The 18,495-nt window shown below is 38.5% G+C and overlaps 1 protein-coding gene across 1 annotated transcript in view; it reads left to right on the top strand.

Annotated features, from left to right (window-relative positions):
• Nucleotides 1-17,669, top strand: part of LOC126284210 (odorant-binding protein 59a) — a 154,921-nt gene extending 137,252 nt beyond the window's left edge. The window contains exons 6-7 of the mRNA XM_049982977.1: nucleotides 8,418-8,485; nucleotides 17,427-17,669. Of these exons, the coding sequence (XP_049838934.1) occupies nucleotides 8,418-8,485; nucleotides 17,427-17,549 (191 nt within the window). The 3' untranslated portion in view covers nucleotides 17,550-17,669. The remainder of the gene's footprint in view (nucleotides 1-8,417; nucleotides 8,486-17,426) is intronic.
• The last annotated feature ends 826 nt before the right edge of the window (nucleotides 17,670-18,495 follow it).

Here is an 18,495-nt window from a genome sequence, read left to right as displayed (position 1 = left end):
ATGGAATGCAGGGGGGGATTATGATGTCAGGCAGATAAGAATGCGCAATCCCGTGCACTTGAACATTCAAATTACAGTTCTAGAACTTCATAAGCACATCAAACCAAACTGAAAGACACTGCATAGCTGAGGGGTGAACCACAACATAATTCACTGGATTACTGTTCACAATGTCACCAAGCAGCATGTACTGTCCGTGCAACAGCCATTGCTGCGTAGTTGCACTTGACAGTGGCCATGTTGGGCCAGTTATGGTTATGTGGCGGCTGGAATGGCTGGGCGTAGGTAATTGTTTGCTTTTAACCAAACACATATTAGGTACACTTGTAAGTACGCACTCATAGTTAATAGGATGTGAGGCAATAGCACAGAAAGACACTGGTAGATCCATTGTTCTGAAGACAATGTGGGCCAGCACACGAAGTCCATTAATGATGAAAAGAAGCAAAAATTAATTTGCGAACACACGACGACAATGTCAGGGTCACCACTGTGGATATTACATGTTGTACAGCGGTAATAACACACTTTATATGTTGAATATACATTTATTTAAACACATAAGAAAGCGAATACAACATGGTGTACAAATGTAGCGCACCGAGTGAACATAGACAAAGATAAATCAAAGATGACATAGTCCTGGCTTTACACCAGAGGCAACCCAAACACTTAAATCCAACAGAAAATTAATCTTTGATGAAGAAAGGACAAAAATTTTTTTTGAAAGTAAATACACACATTCTGAATATACTTTATTTTTAGAAATATATTTTTCATTCACGTCTCCTTGAAATAAGATAGTTTGTCTCCAAAGCAGCTGTCAGCCTTAGTCATGGTTCAAAATGGAATGACCATATAAAATAAATCGTCAGTAAAGCAGATGCCAGACTGAGATTCATTGGAAGAATCATAAGGAAATGTAGTCTGAAACAAAGGAAGTAGGTTACAGTACACTTGTTCATCCACTGCTTGAATATTGCTCACCGGTGTGGGATCCGTACCAGATAGGGTTGTTATAAGAGATAGAGAAGATCCAATGCAGAGCAGCATGCTTCATTACAGGATCATTTAGTAATCATGAAAGTGTTACGGAGATGATAAATAAACTCCAGTGGAAGACACTGCAAGAGAGACACTCAGTAGATCAGTACGGGCTTTTGTCGAAGTTTCGAGAACATACCTTCACTGAGGAGTCAAGCAGTGTATTACTCCCTCCTACATATATCTTGCAAAGACACCATGAGGATAAAATCAGAGAGATTAGAGCCCACACAGAGGCATACCGAGAATCTTTCTTTCGACGAACAATACGAGACTGGAATAGAAGGGAGAACCGATAGAGCCCCTCAAAGTACCCTCCGCCACACACAGTCAGTTGGCATGTGGAGTATGAATGTAGATGTAGATAACCAAAAAGGCTTGAAAAAGATGTAAGTAAAATCACTCAAATACAGTGAGAGAGTGAAAACATTCATATAACAGCCGCAACTGATGGAAACTTTTATCAGTCAGTTGTCTTGCATTGAGAGTTGTCCCTCACTGAATAAAACCACTAAAATGTGGTGAACGAGTAAAAGTATCGGCACAGAGACTAATTTCATTTGGTTGTTTCATTTGACTGAAAAGCCAACTGAACAAAAAAACAATCAACTGATCAATCAATTGTTAAAAACAGTTGATTGTCCCATCACTACATTTCCGTGTCAACAAAGCCTTTGTTGAGACCCTCCACTTGGTTCCAAACTAAAGGACCACGGTCAACTCTGGCAACAAGGCTCAAGTAGAAAGCTCTACTTACACCGTGTGCATGAGACCAGCAGCCTTCACCACCTCCACCTGTATGAACTGAGGATGGCCTCAACCCACGCAACAGGTGTCATTGGCGCCAACATGAGCCACAGCAACCAGATGACTGCACCCTGCACACTAAATAGCTGCAGGCAAGGCCTCCTCCACATCTTGGGTAAGGCCTCCCGACCTCCCCCTCCCCATGTAGACATACCTAGTGGACATTGACTTTCTTTCTGGCCCACAATGATATCTCCCTAAAGGGCTCCATAAAATGCCTAACTTTGGAGCACCCAATAACTAGCACACCCATGCACAGGAGAGCCTGCTTATTTCCTGCTGAGAGAATGGTCATCTGCTCACCCACATGGTGAACGGTCAAGGCCAGACACCCAGTCTCAATAGGGGCCCTGCACTTTGAGTGATCTGAATGTATTACCACCTGCCACTCATCTTGCTGTGAGGCCAGATCAGCCACATGAAGTACAGAGCAGAGCTCATGGGCAATACAAGCAACACCTGAGGTATGCCATGTGACATGCCAGATACTGCACTAATGAAAATGACAATGAAACAAAACATACAATTCTTTTAATTGCTAAGGTGAAGAACTTGGGGTAGCTAAGTATGAAATATGACACTTGTTACAACTGTTACTGCCTTTGATGAATGTTGTTTTTGGACAAAGTTTAAACTTACATTTTGTAACTGTTTTGTTCACTTATTACACATGGAAACAGATAAGTACAACTCATTTTCCTTTTCACTATGGCATCAGTGTCTGGTACTAGTATCTGAGCGCTGCTAATTAGAATATAACTTTTAAACTGCAGTCTATCAGTGAACTTCAGGGACAGGTTTCATTCTCTTCATTACGAGAAAAGGTGTTCACACAAACACATAGGTCCAAATGTCAACTTAATAATAGTTGCAAACTTACAGAGTTGTGGAAATTTATGTTAATGACACTTTCATATGAGTCTACAAGAATTATTTTATTCTAAAACATCACACAACTGCCTGCCACAATGTAGGTCTGTAAGTTTTGACTATAGCTATGTATCCTGCAATGGCATGTTATAAATTGATACTCCTGTGTCTGACCTTTGCTTTGAAGTTCCTGACCTCATCATAATGCTACTTTTCATCAGTTTTAAATGATCTACTCTTCACTTTAAGCACTATATTGTTAAGTATATATGGAAACATTTAAAAATACTGTGAACTTATATTGTCAACTTGAACTTAACTTAATGTCATTCCTCTGGAGACAGTGTACAGCTTGCACTTCCCCTGTGCTGCATTCAGTCCATTGAAGAAATTAGTAGTTCAATAATCAAACCAACTGAAAATGCACTTAGTATTATGGACAGCTTCTTTGAAAAGCTTCCCCCAAGCACCTTCACTTTCACAGAAGTGAGCCCAAATAATATCCTAAAAATAGTGAACAATTTCAAACTTTCAGTTATTGTTGATTACTATGATATGTCATGTAATTTGTTGAAAGATGTTATTGATTGTGTGATTTATCCTTTAACTTTTTGTGTTAACAAATGCCTAGTTGAAAGTAAGTTCCTCGACATACGCAAAATTTCTAGAGTTGTGCCCATATACAAAAAAGGGGAAAAGAACTGTCCAGTTAGTTACAGACCTATATCCATAACCCCAGTTTTTTCAAAAATCTTAGACACGATTATGTATGAGCAAGTTAGTGCCTACTTGGGTAAACTAAATATAATTAGTGATAAACAGTTTGGATTTAAGAAAGGTAAATCAACAACGGATGCAATGGACTCCCTCGTAAAATTAGTCCTAGGTGTGTTCGAGGCTAGGGACTATGCCCAGGCTACATTTTGTGACCTGAGCAGAATCTTTGACTGTGTAGAGGATGACACTGTGCTGAATAAGCCAGTTTACTATGGTTTCGATGACAACAAATAAATATGTTCAGGTCTTTTCTAGATAACCGTCAACAAGTTGTTTGCATTGGTAGGGAGAAATCAAATTTGGTTAATGTTAGGTACGGAGCATCTCAAGGGTCAGTGCTTGGACCTTTACTGTTTATACTAATGATTAATGACCTGCCCTTATTCATAAATTCTCACACAATATTGTATGCTGATGACACAACTTTTATACCTAAAAGCTCTGGTCCAGGTACACTGGAGACACTGACCGAAAATACCCTTGCTCAGTCCTCATTATGGTTCAAAGCTAATGGCTTCTTGCTAAATGAAAACAAAACCCAGACACTTTCCTTTAATTTCAAAGAGATTCCTAACTACCAGGAATTATAAACTGTTAAATTTTTAGGTGTTACTATTCACAATAAATTGACGGAGGAACCACACATTAAAAATATATTGGCTAGGCTTTCAAGAGTTATTTATCTAATTAGAAATTTAAAGAGACATGTTCCCAATGACTATGTGAGATCAGCATATTTTGCCTTCTTCCAAAGCATCATCTCTTATGGAATTTTACTGTGAGGTAGTAGCTGTCATGTTAATGACATTTTACCTTTACAGAAGAAAGTAATAAGAATAATAACAGATTCTGATAAAACAGAACATTGCAATGTCTTACAGTAGTAAACTTATTCATCTACAAATTTTTAATGTACATTAGAAACAATGTGTCTAATTTTGTGTTGAGAAGTGATATTCATAGCCATAATACTAGAAACAGAACATCTGTAGACGTACCATATCATACATTATCAAAATCGCATAACTCTTACCTAGTTCTTGGACTAAGGATGTTTAATAGACTAAGTGCTGACTTTAAAGAACTGCCTGTAAATGTCTTTAAAGCTAAATTATACAAGCTACTAGTGAACAATCCATTTTATATCGTTGATGAAATCTTTGAAGATGAAAATACTGTATTCTAATGTGTACCTATTTTATGTAAACCAATTTACATCAATATAGTAGTTTATGTAGGAATATATGCTCTTGACTTTGTCTACTGCTGTAATCAGCTGAACGACAATAAAATTATTATTATTATTATTATTATTATTATGATTTATGAAAGCTACATTTTACAATTATTGCTCACTAATAAGGGCAGTGAGTAAGTGTCAGCTCTTGTGCTTTCCTAACTGCCTCCTGAACAGGCTTGCTATAGATTACAACAAAACCAAATTACTTAGGCAGTCTTCCACCATCCAGAATTGCATGATTAAAGAGGTCATTGAAATTTGGATCCAACACGGGTAATTAACAAAGACAGTGGTGTACAACTGAGTTAGGTGTGGAACCCTGAACTGAACCAAAAAAAAGGAAAGTGTACCCACACAGTGTGTTCAGCACCAGGCAGTGATTGTGTGTAGTCTGAGGGCCACACTTCACAGTCAGGATTCATCACCCACAGCACTGCCACCACCACCTGTTAGTGGCCAACATACTTAGGATTCCAACTCAGGCAGAGCACCAGTAAGGAACCATTGGAAGAGAGGTAATAAGTCTGCCAGGATATTGTGGAGAATTTACGACATGACTGGAGCAGTATCCTTCAAGGTTCTTTTCATTAGTAGCATTACCAGAAGCCAAGTTTGTTTCATTTGCAAATGATAGAACTTCACAACAAATAGCAAATCAGATACAGTTTTAGAAATGTTGGTTAATGAAATTTTCATGGGAGTTAATACATGGTTAATAACAAATTGTTTGGCACTAAACTCTAAACTTTGAAACCACATTGTATGTGGTTCAAACAATGGAAAAACCCAGGATAGAATGTGACAATATTATAAAAAGGATAGTTGCTACTCACCATATAGTGGAGAAGCTGAGTCACATATGGGAACAACAAAAAGACTGTCACAAAATAAGTTTTCAGCCAGCAAGGCTTTTGTTGAAAATAGATGACAGACACACACACAAAAACTCACACAAATGCAACTCACACACACATTACCACAGTCTCTGACAACTGAAGCCAGGCTATTAGTAGTGGGGAGGGGGAGGAACAGTAGGATAATGGTGGGGGTGGTGAGGTGCTGGTGGGGAGCATGCAGGGATGAGGTGGAGGGTATGGCAGCTAGGTGCAGTTGGGAGGTTAGGGGGTGGGCAGGAGGAGAGAGGGAGGGAGGAGGGTCACAGGACAAGATAGAAGTAAAATGGCTGGGTGCATTTTTGGAATAGATGGCAGTGTACTGCTGGATTGGGAACAGAGAAGGGGCTAGATGGGTGAGGACAATGACTAACAAAGGTTGAGGCCAGGACGGCTACGGGAACATAGAAAATATTTCAGAAAAATTTCACACCCACGCAGTTCAGAAAAACTGGTGTTGGTCGGAAGGATCCATATGGCACTGGCTTCAAAGCAGTCACTGAAATAAGGATGAGATGTTGGGAGGTGTGCTCAGAAGCAGGGTGGTCCATTGTTTTCTTGGCAACAGTTTGTTGGTGGCCATTTATGCCGACAGACAGCTTACTGGTTGCCATGCCCACATAAAATGCAGCACAGTGGTTGCAACTTATCTTGTAGATTACAAGACTGGTTTCACATGTAGCCCTACCTTTGATGGGATAGGTGATTTTTGTGACCGGACTGGAGTAGGAGGTGGGAGGATGTACGAGACAGGTCTTGCACCTAGGTCTGTTACAGGGCTATGAGCCGTGAGGTAAATGGCTGGGAACTGGGTTTGTGTAGGAATGGGTGAGTATATTGTGTAGATTCGGTGGACATTGGAATACCTCTGTGGGAGGAGTGGGAAAGATAATGGTCAGGACACATCTCATTTCAAGGCACGATGAGAGGTAGTCGAAACCCTGACAGAGAATGTAATTCAGTTGCTCCAGTCCTGGGTGGTACTGAATTATGAGGGGAATGCTGCTCTGTGGCTTGACAGAGAGACTTTGGGAGATGGTGGTGAGTGGAAAGATAAGGCACAGCAGATTTATTTTTGTACAAGTTTGGGAGGATAATTATGGTCTATGAAGGCATCTCTGCAACTCAATATCTCCACTATGTGGTGAGTAGCAACTATCCTTTTCATAATACTGTCTGTAGTTCAGAAATCATATGAGGTTTACTTGCCTTTATATGCCTGAAATATGATGACAAGGAGATAGAAGAGGTTGACTCTGTTAAATTCTTGGTAGTAGAGCTTGATAATAAATTCAATTGGTAAGAACATATCACAGAACTGCTGAAGTGCCTAAAGAGACTCTCATTTGTAATGCAGATGTTGTCAGATATAGTTGATGTAAGAATAGAAAAGGTAGCAATCTTCACATTCTTTCCCTCTATAATGTCCTAGAGGATTGTTTTTTTGGGATAATGCATCAAGCCAGGCTAAGCTTTTCCAGGTCCAAAAACTTTTAATAATTATTATTTGTTGTCCTGCAGAGCCCTGTTTATGGAACTAGGGATACTAACTAATGCTTCCCAACATATTTATTGTTTGTGAGAAAATGAAATGCCTACAGCCATCTTTATGATTTTATTTATTTTGTTGCACCAGTCGGCAGTTGATGGTCAGAGTGCTGACACCAAAGTTATGCGGGCCACTAATGCAATGTATATAGGGATCATGTCAACCACTTTCACATCAACTACAACCTGAAGATGGTACACTGAAGTGCTGAAACTGGTTGCAACAAAATAAATAAAATCATAGGGGCAGCTGTACATGTTTCATTTTCTCACAATAGTAAACACCATTGTCCCAAAGACCTCCTGTCAAAAGGAAGGACATACAAAACCTTTATTTATTGTTTGTCAAAATTTGTAATTAAAAAATATATCTGATTTTCAAACCAACTCTCAGTTCATGACGTCAATACTAAAAATAAGAATAATCTTCACAGAGATTTAAAGTCACTTACTTTGCTCCAGAAAGATGTCCATTATTCAGGAACACAATTTTCGGTAACTTAACATCAGCCACAAAAAGTTTAATTACTAATAAAAGTTCAGGAAGAGCCTGAAGGATTTGTTGGTGACCAACTCCTTTTACTTCATTGATGAATTTCTTAGAAGGTCTGTGACTGATGTGTATGTATTATGTAAACTGATTTTTATCTTTCATTATGTGTGGCTATAATAGCCCAAGATTTCTCATACACACTTTAATTTACTGAACATTTACATGTTTTGTGGCAAGTTTGTTATTATCTTACAAATGAAAATAAGCTTGGGATTTTCCGATTAATTCCATATCCATTAGGACCACTTCAGTTGAGTTCTAGGGGAGGTACATTAGCATATATTTTTTTATTTGTAAATATGTATTGTATATTCTTATTTTCTGTTGCGTTCTACATCACTGATCTCACAATGGATGAAAAAAGCATCTATTCCAATTTAAACTAAGACCGTCTTTATGTTTTTCCTTGTTCTACCTTTCATGTAAATCCAAATAGTAGAAATTCAAAATGAGAGAGAAATTAAGTTTTCACACTTTTCCATGTTCATGGTGTTATGGGAACACTTTTGTATAATGTTTGTACAGTAATTGCCAGCTCACACACTATTGCAATAGTATACAACTGCCTTGAGAACAATGACAAGTTGGTTTTCAAAACAAATCAACATAAAATTTTGTTGAATATGATTTTCGTAATGAAAATAAAATTTGTGTTACATGTCCTGTGCAATTTTCTCTTTTGCAGATCGAAAAGGGAGCAAATGTGATCTTTCAAAGAATGTAGCATTGTGTCTTCGGCAAAAAGGACGAGAGGTATGGTCAACATATCAATTTTCCACACAATATTTTTACATATTCATTACCTATACTACCCAAAAGCACAATTAACTACTAAAATATAGAGAAATATGAAGATTTCAGAGAAATGTTCTTCATTTGAGATATATGGAGAGTTATGGATAGACATGAAATAATTTATTTATACAAAGAAGCTCATTATTGAGCACTGAACTTCTCTTTTTGCAATGTAACAAAGAATGTTGAAGGAACAAAAATGATTTTTTCCTCTCTATACCTATTTTTCGTTTTAATATTTCAGATATTGTTATGTGGAATAAAAGGCTAAACTGCTATTGTTCAATTGGTATTTTGTAAAGTAGGGCTGATTCTATTGTTCCTGAACCAAAAAATTGTGATAACTTAATAGTTTATTGCCATTAATATTGACTTTTTGTCCACATACCAGTTTGTGTTGAAGGATGAAAGCAACTTTTATCAGGGTTTTAATGTTGTTATTATGATAAATTTGGAATTTATAATCCTTTGAAAGTCAACCACAACATGATGTACTGACATCTGTCAATGGATAGTACACACATCAGTGACATTTTAGGTTGTCCTTTGCATTTGATTTTCTGCTGCTGTTAATGACCATTAATCCTTGTATCTTTAATAATATAATACGATATGGTCACATCCTAGGTGGAATACATATAATGGAAGGAGTAAAGGTAACCACTTGCTATATATGAGGGTTATCCCAAAAGTAAGGTCTCCTATTTTTTATAAGTACATAGACATATTTATTTCTACAATGTTTTCATCAGTTTACAACTTAAACATTTAGCTATTTTTTGACATAATCACTATTTCTGTTGATGCATTTTTGTGGATGCTGTGGCAATTTTTGTATGCCCATCTCATACCAGCTGGCCGCCATGTTGCGAAGAAGGATGCCGCCTCTGAAGTGATTGTTGCTTTGTCTCAGATGTAAAGTGGTATGCTGAGGTTTCGTCACCCATTACAGTTGAGTCCAGAAAGTTGTCTTGTTTGGCTGAAGAAATGCACGGGGAGCATCAACTCGTCACTGCATGTGGTCCTCAGTCAGCATGCGTGCCACCCATCTTGCACACACCTTCTGGTAGTTCAATGCTTCCATTAAAATTCTGTGAGTGGTGCTTCAGGAAACCTTAGGAACCAACTTGCAGAGATCATCCAGGGTGATCCACCAATCTTCATGCATGTATTGCTCAACCTTTAACACTGTCTCCTCAGTAATTGAGTGTCTCCCACTCCTTTGTTCATCGTGAATTTCAGTCCAACCAGCTGCAAACTCTCTACACCACTTACGAACATTTTTGACATCCATGCATAACTCACCATACACTTCATCATGGGAAAAATATATTAAAAACAAAGATTCCAAGACTTACCAAGCGGGAAAGCGCCGGCAGACAGGCACATGAACAAAACACACAAACACACACACAGAATTACGAGCTTTCGCAACTGGCAGTTGCTTCGTCAGGAAAGTTGCGAAAGCTCGTAATTCTGTGTGTGTGTTTGTGTGTTTTGTTCATGTGCCTGTCTGCCGGCGCTTTCCCGCTTGGTAAGTCTTGGAATCTTTGTTTTTAATATATTTTTCCCATGTGGAAGTTTCTTTCTGTTTTATTTTCACCATACACTTCCGTCAATTGGCAATTTATTTCAAGCAGCGCAGTACCCTGTGTGTTAAAAAACTGAATAACAAATGTGTGCAGTTCGCACTTGGCAGTAACATCCAATGGAAGCTTCATTCTCAATGACCTCTGACTCAAGACTGAGCCCCTCAGCATGGCGTGCACATGTTTACACACAGCGCATGAAGCACTCTTCATAACAGTGTGACAAAACTGCCACACAAACAGAGTTCTGTACTTATAATAAAATTGGAGACCTTACTTTTGGGATTAGCTGAAGAGTTGAGCAGTCAGCACGCACATAACAAGACTGGAAGCATTGCTGAAGTTTTGGACCATAACTTTCTCCAGGGTAAATTAATACAAGATAGACATACCCAAACACAACCACATTACTCCAGAGGTACAGCTGAAATTACCCTCCCTGAGGCAGGAAGGTGGACTTGTGTGGTGGGTGATGCAAAAGATAAGGGGATTACAAGAGTGATTGGAGAGATACAACAGTGGAAGAGACCTAGTGCAGAGAGGAATGCCTTGAGTATAGACTGACAGGGTGAAGTGAGTATGATAGGGGCAGTGGTGGCTGTGACTGTGGTGCAGGCACTAGCTGAGATTGTGCAAGGAAGATTGCAAGATAAAAGATGTGTTGTAAGAGCAATTATCAACTACATATGTCTGCCAGGGGAGGGGGTGGGGGGAGGGGGAGTGGGGGGGGGGGGGGGAGTGGTCACACAGAACAGGTTGTGAAGTAGCCACTGAAGCTGAGAAATTGTGCTCAGCAGCAAAAGCTGCCACTGGGTGGACCACTTGGGCAACTTAGCCTCCATCCTAGACATTGACATCAATTTCTCCTATGTATCTTCTACATGAAACTCTCAATTATATTTTGTATCATTCTGCCATTCAGATTATTCACATAATGTAGCTCTGAAAAATCTATAGGTTCTGGCAGGTCAGTCATTTCATGTTTTCACAGTTTTTGAACTTGGTATTAGTCACAGTAAGTCTTGAAAAATGACTGCAAAGTGGGACTTAAGCATGCAAATAGTCTGCTGCCAATTTGCTTAATGTCAAATTTGATTTTCTCATCAATAATCTGTTATCAATGGTTTTGTAACAATTTTCATTGATACACAGACCAGTTTTAGAATCTAGTTCCTTATTCTTATTTCACTTAATATGTTGACCAAGGTGCACTAACCTAACTAACACACCATTCTTAGACACAACAACATGCACAAGTTTCTCTTTGAAACTACTGCACGCCATTCCTTCTTCCGACTTCTTGAATTGCCACCTGTGATTGCCATGTAGCAGTAGCAGAGTTACAGGAAGAAAAAAGAAAATCACAAAATTCTCCATGCCTGTATAGGCTCTTCCATTATTGACATTATGCTGTTAATAGCAAAATGAATGTGGTAACTTGTAGCATACTCCTCTGAGGCAAATGGTTCTCTTGCTCAAATATGTCAAGTAGGACAGACCTAACTCCCATATCTGAAATAGTGATGTCAAAGGAAGTGCCATGTAATAATGAAAAGATGTTTCAGAAGCCTCACTGCTTGAGCTGTCTGAGGATCAACTATAACTAAGTGGTATTGTGGGCCTTTCCAAGAATGAAAATGTACATGTAGATGCAGTTCATTTCTGATGGTTTTCCTAATAAATGTTTACTCAGAAATTAAGTGGTGATTTCTGAGATAGGAACATTTAAAGACAGAAGAAATTTCATCATGGAAAAGATCAGAAACTGTTGCTAATGTATTGAGGAAAAGTACAAATAAATCAATGGTCTTTTTTTTTTGTTGGTTTATGATGTCATTACAAAACACCAGAGGGATGAATTCAGCAGCTCAGAAACTCTTAACTTAAAGCACTGGAAGGAGATAAATATTTACTTTCATCTTCATTGTTATATTTACTTTCTTAAAAAATGAATTTTATTGATCAATGGAAAGCTCAGGTTGGAATATCAATAATATAAAGAAAAGGAAAGAGTGCTACTCACCATGAAGACGACACGTTGAGTTGTAGACAGGCACAACAAAGGCTGTTACACATTTAACTTTCAGCCAAAGCCTTCTTTAGAAAAGAAAACATTCATTCACACAAGCAAGCACACCCATCAAATACATACCACCATCTTCAGAATATTGGACTGGAATGTCATTCCAGCCAGAGCTGCTGGTAATGTTAGTCATGTGTGTGTGTGTGATTGCTTGTGTTAATGAATGTGTGTATGTGTTTTTTTTCTGAGGAAGGCTTTGACTGAAAGCTAAATGTGTAACAGTCTCTTTGTTGTGCCTGTGTGCAAATCAACATGTCATCTTTACCATGAGTAGCAATCTTTCCTTTTCCTTATATTGCTGAATTTTATTGATGATTAATTTAGTTAAACTGCATTTGTTCCATTTAATTTCTTGGTCTATTTTTCTCTAGTAAGGCATTATTTCTTCAGTTCAAAGTAACTTTTTACTAAAGTTCCTTCTATTCCATTTATGCAGCTGATAAGCTGATACAGCAACCACCTAGTGCAAGAATGTACTGTACTGGTAAAGTTTTTATGCAAGCTTAAAGAAAATATTTGCAGCACACAGTGTACATAAAAATAATTACACATTGCTAATACATTGGCAAAATATGATTAGGCTATCAGAAAGTGCACTGAGACCAGTTTCTTTAAGTGTGCATAAAAAAATTTCCCATACACTATGTTCTTGCACAAGAAGGGATCAAGACATTTCCTTATACCCATTTTGTCATATTTTCCATTATAGGTAGTCTGAAGATGACTATCACAGATGAAATGCATCATAGAAATTTGACAATAAAAACCTCCACAACAGAGACTGTATTTTTATCTCATAACATTTTCACTTTTAAGAGTGCATCAGCCATCGAACCTGTGAGTCATCAGTAGATTTCCTGGTAATAAAGTTATGCACTGATCTATTTTAAAGAGACTGGGGCTTCTTGCCTTCTGAGTGATGGCACTTGCCCCATCCTCTGCTAAGAAGTGCTCTGTCATGCAGTTCATTTGATTTGACACTACCCAACTAGTACCATTGTATCCCATGATTTGTCAGTGTTCTGCAGCACCTAAGCTTGGAAGCACTTGTGAGAGTCCCACCTGCTTTTAATTATTTGTTGGTTGTTTGTTGTTCTCATTGTCATCATACTGCATAGATGCACTGGCTGAAAAAATGGGTTATGCATTTCGACTCTGACTACTGCAAATTATTCAGCCGACAGGTGCACAGTTGTGTTTCATAGTATTTTAATTTCACTGTTCACAACCCCCCAATAATACACAGTTATATGGCCAGTGCACTATTATGTGAGCTTTGATAAGCCTCATTATTAGTTAGTAGGTGAAGCTCCACATACTGCTACAACAGTTTCCTGTTGAACATCTATGAGCAGTAAAAACTAACCACAAAGATCACAGTTCTTGAAAGAATAATCAGGTGCATATAGAGCAGACACTGCCACAGTTTTTACACAAGGCCTAATTGTTTAACACTTGTTCCACAGTTAATTTGAAGCATTATTGTTCTAATTAGCACAGGTTACTTGTCAGAAACTTGGCCATGGGCTGACTGTCTTACGACCTAAAATTGGGTCCTTATATATCATCAGAATTATCGTTATTGAAACTACACTTTGTTTGAAGTTAAATTTACAGAAATTACAATTAAAACTTAACTCATAAAATTAACTGAAAACATCAAAAATTGTTTCTTTTTAGCTGTTTTTTTTTCTACTGCAAGGTTTAGGCCAAATTATTTGTTTAAATCAAGAAATTAACAAATATATGCAAACAATACTTTTGACAAAACTGTTAATTACTTTGGAATTAATCAAGGGCTGGCTTTTCCTAACATGCTTTCAAATATAGTCAAATAAATACGTTAATATTACTAGCATTTTGCTTTCGAAATGTTTACAATTATTACAGAATTTACATTGGTTTATATGTCAACAACAGAATTTAAGTTACTAAACAATTACTGATTTCACCCTATAATGAAAGATACTAATTAGGAATAGACAAAATAAATTTGAAAATCAATTACATCTGTAGGACTGTATCCTGGCTACCAGATGTGAAAAAAATGTTCAGCCACTTTCTGTCAACAGTATTATGATTTTCTGGAGACATTCACATTACAACATTGAAAATGCTCCTCTGAACCTTTTCTGAAATCCCTCTGGTTACCTTCCATACTATGGCAGAATGACAGTGTTAAGTAATTCACTGCACAATTTCTTCTTGTCTCCTTTATAACATGGCAGCATTTCAGCCCTGCTATTTCACTGGTTGTGAGGCTCTCTGCAAATGGTTGGCATTTGAACATCTGCATATGCACATGTCTGCATTTGATTGTGGGGCTGCATACCTCACTCCACCAGGGATAAGCAGTGTTTGCAGGTACACTTTGGAATGGATGCACAATAAGCATAGTGAAACACTGATGTAATATGATGCAGTTAACTCTCTATTACAGTCCATACTGATAATGTGCACCCTCAAAATCCCTATGGCTTTGTGCTTCTTTAAAGCCCTTGATAGGAATGTATATCTTGCCCTCACTTTCTGCTTTTCTCTAGAAATGGAGGTCTTGCTAATGACACTTTACATGCAGCATTATTGATCCTGTTATGAAACTCACTCTATTGAGGAAATGTTGAGCTGCAGAGAGGCACAGCCAAAAGACTGCTTTACATGTGAGCTTTCAGCCAAAAGGCCTACTAACATAGAAAACATTACGCATTGTCTCAAGCACAACTCACACACACATGACCACTGTCTCTGGTCACTGAGGCTGGATTATGAGCAACTGCATGTGATGGGAGAAGATCCTGGGTGGTGCAGGAAAGGAAGATTCTGGGATGGAGATGAATAGCAGGGTAGGGGTGGGGGATGGTGTAGTGGTGCTTATGGGGTCATGCAGGGACGGTATAGGGCTCCTAGGTGCAGTCAGGACATTTGAAGAAAGGGTGGATGGGTGGGCCTGGAAGGGGAGGGGGGGGGGGAGGAGAGCAGGAAGGCAGAGAAGTAGAGGAGGGGCGGAAAAGAGAGAGATTAGTGCAGAAGGCAGGGTAGTGATGAAGGAGATGGGTGGGTGAAGAAGGACAGGGACTAGTGAGGACTGAGGCTAGGGAGTTTTGGGACTGTAGAATATATTCCCAGGAAAGTTCCCACCTGCGAAATTCAGAAAAACTGGTGTTGGTAGGAAGGATCCAGATGACATGGGCTGTGAAGCAGGCATTGAAGTGAAACATGTTGTGTTGGGTCACATGTTCTACAACTGGATAGCCCAGTTGTCTCTTGGCCACAGTTTGTCAGTGTCCATTTATGCGGACCAACAGCTTGTTGGTTATCAAGCTCACACAGAAAGCAGTACAGTGGTTGCAGCTTAGTTTGTAGATCACATGATTGCTTTCATAGATAGCCCTGCCTTTGACGAGACAGTTGATGCCTGTGACCAGGGTGGAGTAGGTGGTGGTAGAGGATGTATGGGACATGCCTTGCAACTAGCTCTAACACAGGGATATGAGCCACAAGGCAAGGGGGTTGGGAGGAACAGTGGTGTAGGGATGGACATAGATATTTTGTAGGTTCAAGGTGTGGGAAGGATAGTGGGTAGGATATACCTCATTGTCATTATTCCATCCTGGTTTTTCCATTGTTTGTTGTTTATCCTATGTAATTCAAAACATCAAACTACATTTTTCATATTTTTTTACACAGCACAGAGGTTTCATTTCAGCAATGTATTCTGTCATATTGTGTCTGATTTGCATTAAACTAGGGGTCTATAATATCAGTAGAACTAAGGTCTTGTGCACCTTCCATTCAGTGTCTACCTGCATAATTTCTCTGCCCTCCTTCTTGCGCCCCCTCTTTTACAACACTTTCTATCTTGTATCATACTTGAGGACCTAATACATTTTCACCATAAATTAATGAATTTTTTAACAGCAACTGCTGACACTACAATGATTTGAGGTAATTTTTCCAACCACCTGATCCACTAAGACAGGCAGCATCAAGCTGTAAAACATTCTGACGTGTCAGCTGGTGTTGGGAGATGCTATGGTGAGGTTGTATTTACCACATCTATCACACAGGTCATGGATTTTGGACAATATGTGAACATCAGCCTTTGTTTCAAGCTGCAAAAACGTGCAAAGGAATGCATGAAATTCTGAAATTGGTTTATGGCAATAATGCTGTAACTCTGAAGACTGTTAGACCTTCTGCAAGTGGTATGAGTGATTTAAAATCATAAATGAGAAGAATGGGTAGAAACAAGCAACAATCAGGATATCCATGAACCTCAAAAACAGAAGAAAACATGCAAAAAGCGCCACAAATTATTTGTTCAAACAGGTGAATAACTATTCAAGAGCTTACCAAAGAACTTAATGTCTCATACAGGTCCTTGCAAAGCATTTTAACTGATAATTTGCAAATGAGATGAGTGAGTGCAAAATTTGTTCCCAGACTTTTGAGTAATGAACAGAATGAAAATTATGTGCCAGTCTGCGTGGAGTTGAAGAATGATTTTCATCATGATCTGGATTTCATGTTGAAAATTGTGACTAGAGATTAAACTTGTGTCTGCGACTATGACTGTGAGAGTAAAATTCAGAGCTCCCTTAGAAAAACCAGAATCCCCTCACCCTAAAAAGGCATGTTAGTGAAAATTGAATGTCCAAGTTGTGGTCACTGTTTTTTTCAATATTGAGGGTATATTACCATCAGTGTTTGTCCCCAGGGGAACAACTTAAATGGCAAATTTTACAGAGGTGTACTGCAGTGTCTGCAAAACAATTTACGAAGGAAGACCAAAAAAATGAGCAAATGACTTCCTTCTCCATTGTGAGAACATGCCATGTCACACCTCTCTTTTGACTGATGACATTTTGGTCCAGAGAAAGTGTTCTTGTTCGTCCACATCTGCCTTATTTAACAAATTTAGCACCATGAAACTTTCAGCTCTTCCCAAAAATTAAAACTATGCTTAAACAAAAATGTTTTGACACTATTCCTGACACTGGCAGAGCAGCTGTATGTCCTTGCAAAAGAAGCCTTCCAGAAATGCTTCCTGTCTTGGATTCAGTGTTGTTGGAATATGGGCATTCCTAGTCAAGAAAAGTATTACTTATTACTTTGTTTCAAATAAAATTATTCACCAGAGGGAGAGGGGGCAGGGGAGGAAGGGAGAGAGAATCAATTTCAGTTTGTTTTGTTTCTATGAACCAAGATATTTTTTTCTGCTGCACAGAACTGTGAAGATTGGGGTGAGCAAGAAGACGACCAACAAAGCAACCAGAATAAAAATGGAAACAACAATGGAAATAACAGCAATAACAGTAATAACCAGTATGGGAACAAGAAGTGGAATTAAGTACTAATACTTGCATGTATGAAAGAAAGATGGCACACATCTTCAGTGTACAAGACCACATGTTCAAACTTTTACTTTAAAAATTATGATAAGCAAAATAAAATATATTATTAAATTGTCTTTTCAAGTTGTTATTCTCTGCTTTTTTCCCCACACACATCCCATTAAGAAGGAGCACTTTCAGTAATGTGGAGTGACTCACGGTATATTAAACAAAAGAGAAACAATAACTTGATGCAATTTGTGCCAGCTAAGTGTAACCTAGTAAATGAGCAGGAAAGGTGTTTCTTAGAAAAAAGCTACTGCTTCTTCATTTATCTTACATAGCTTCTGTTTATATTCCAGTACAAGCTTAGTAATTGTATGAATGTGATTGTAATTTTCTAAGAAGATAGTTATGTACACCTTGAAGCTGAGTCTTGTAGGGCTAAAAGACTGCAACTTGCTTGTGTATATTACATGGTGTCTACAGTTAATGAACTTGTAATCTACAACTATCTCCTGATTATCACTGCTGTACTCTCTCCAAATTACCATAGAAATAAACATAAATGAAAAGAGAGTTACATTTATCAAGTCTCAGTTGTAATCAACATCTTGACTCAAAAACACACAACAAGAGAAGAATAATTTTCAGCTACAAAATACAGCAAGTTTAAAGAACACCCTGCTCTCACATCAAGGAAAAGTGTGAGAGGCGGCACTGTAAGTGGCCAGCATGCTAACCTCCACGATGTTACTGGCGATCAGCTGCTCCGGCCCACTGAGCATGCAATCTCCACTGGTCGCCACATCAGCCCCCCGTGGAGAAGCAGAGCATTGTCGGTATCCGTGAGACTTGACGCTGTTGAGGAATCTTGCAGGAAAGTGGATGTGCTGACCAGGTCAGATATGGCACAGCAGCTGTGACATCAGTGAGGCAGGAGTTGGCTGATTGCCATATAAG

The sequence above is a fragment of the Schistocerca gregaria genome, chromosome 8 (genome assembly GCF_023897955.1).
Source record: "Schistocerca gregaria isolate iqSchGreg1 chromosome 8, iqSchGreg1.2, whole genome shotgun sequence".
Lineage (NCBI taxonomy): Eukaryota > Metazoa > Arthropoda > Insecta > Orthoptera > Acrididae > Schistocerca > Schistocerca gregaria.
This window is presented reverse-complemented; position numbering and strand designations above follow the sequence as displayed.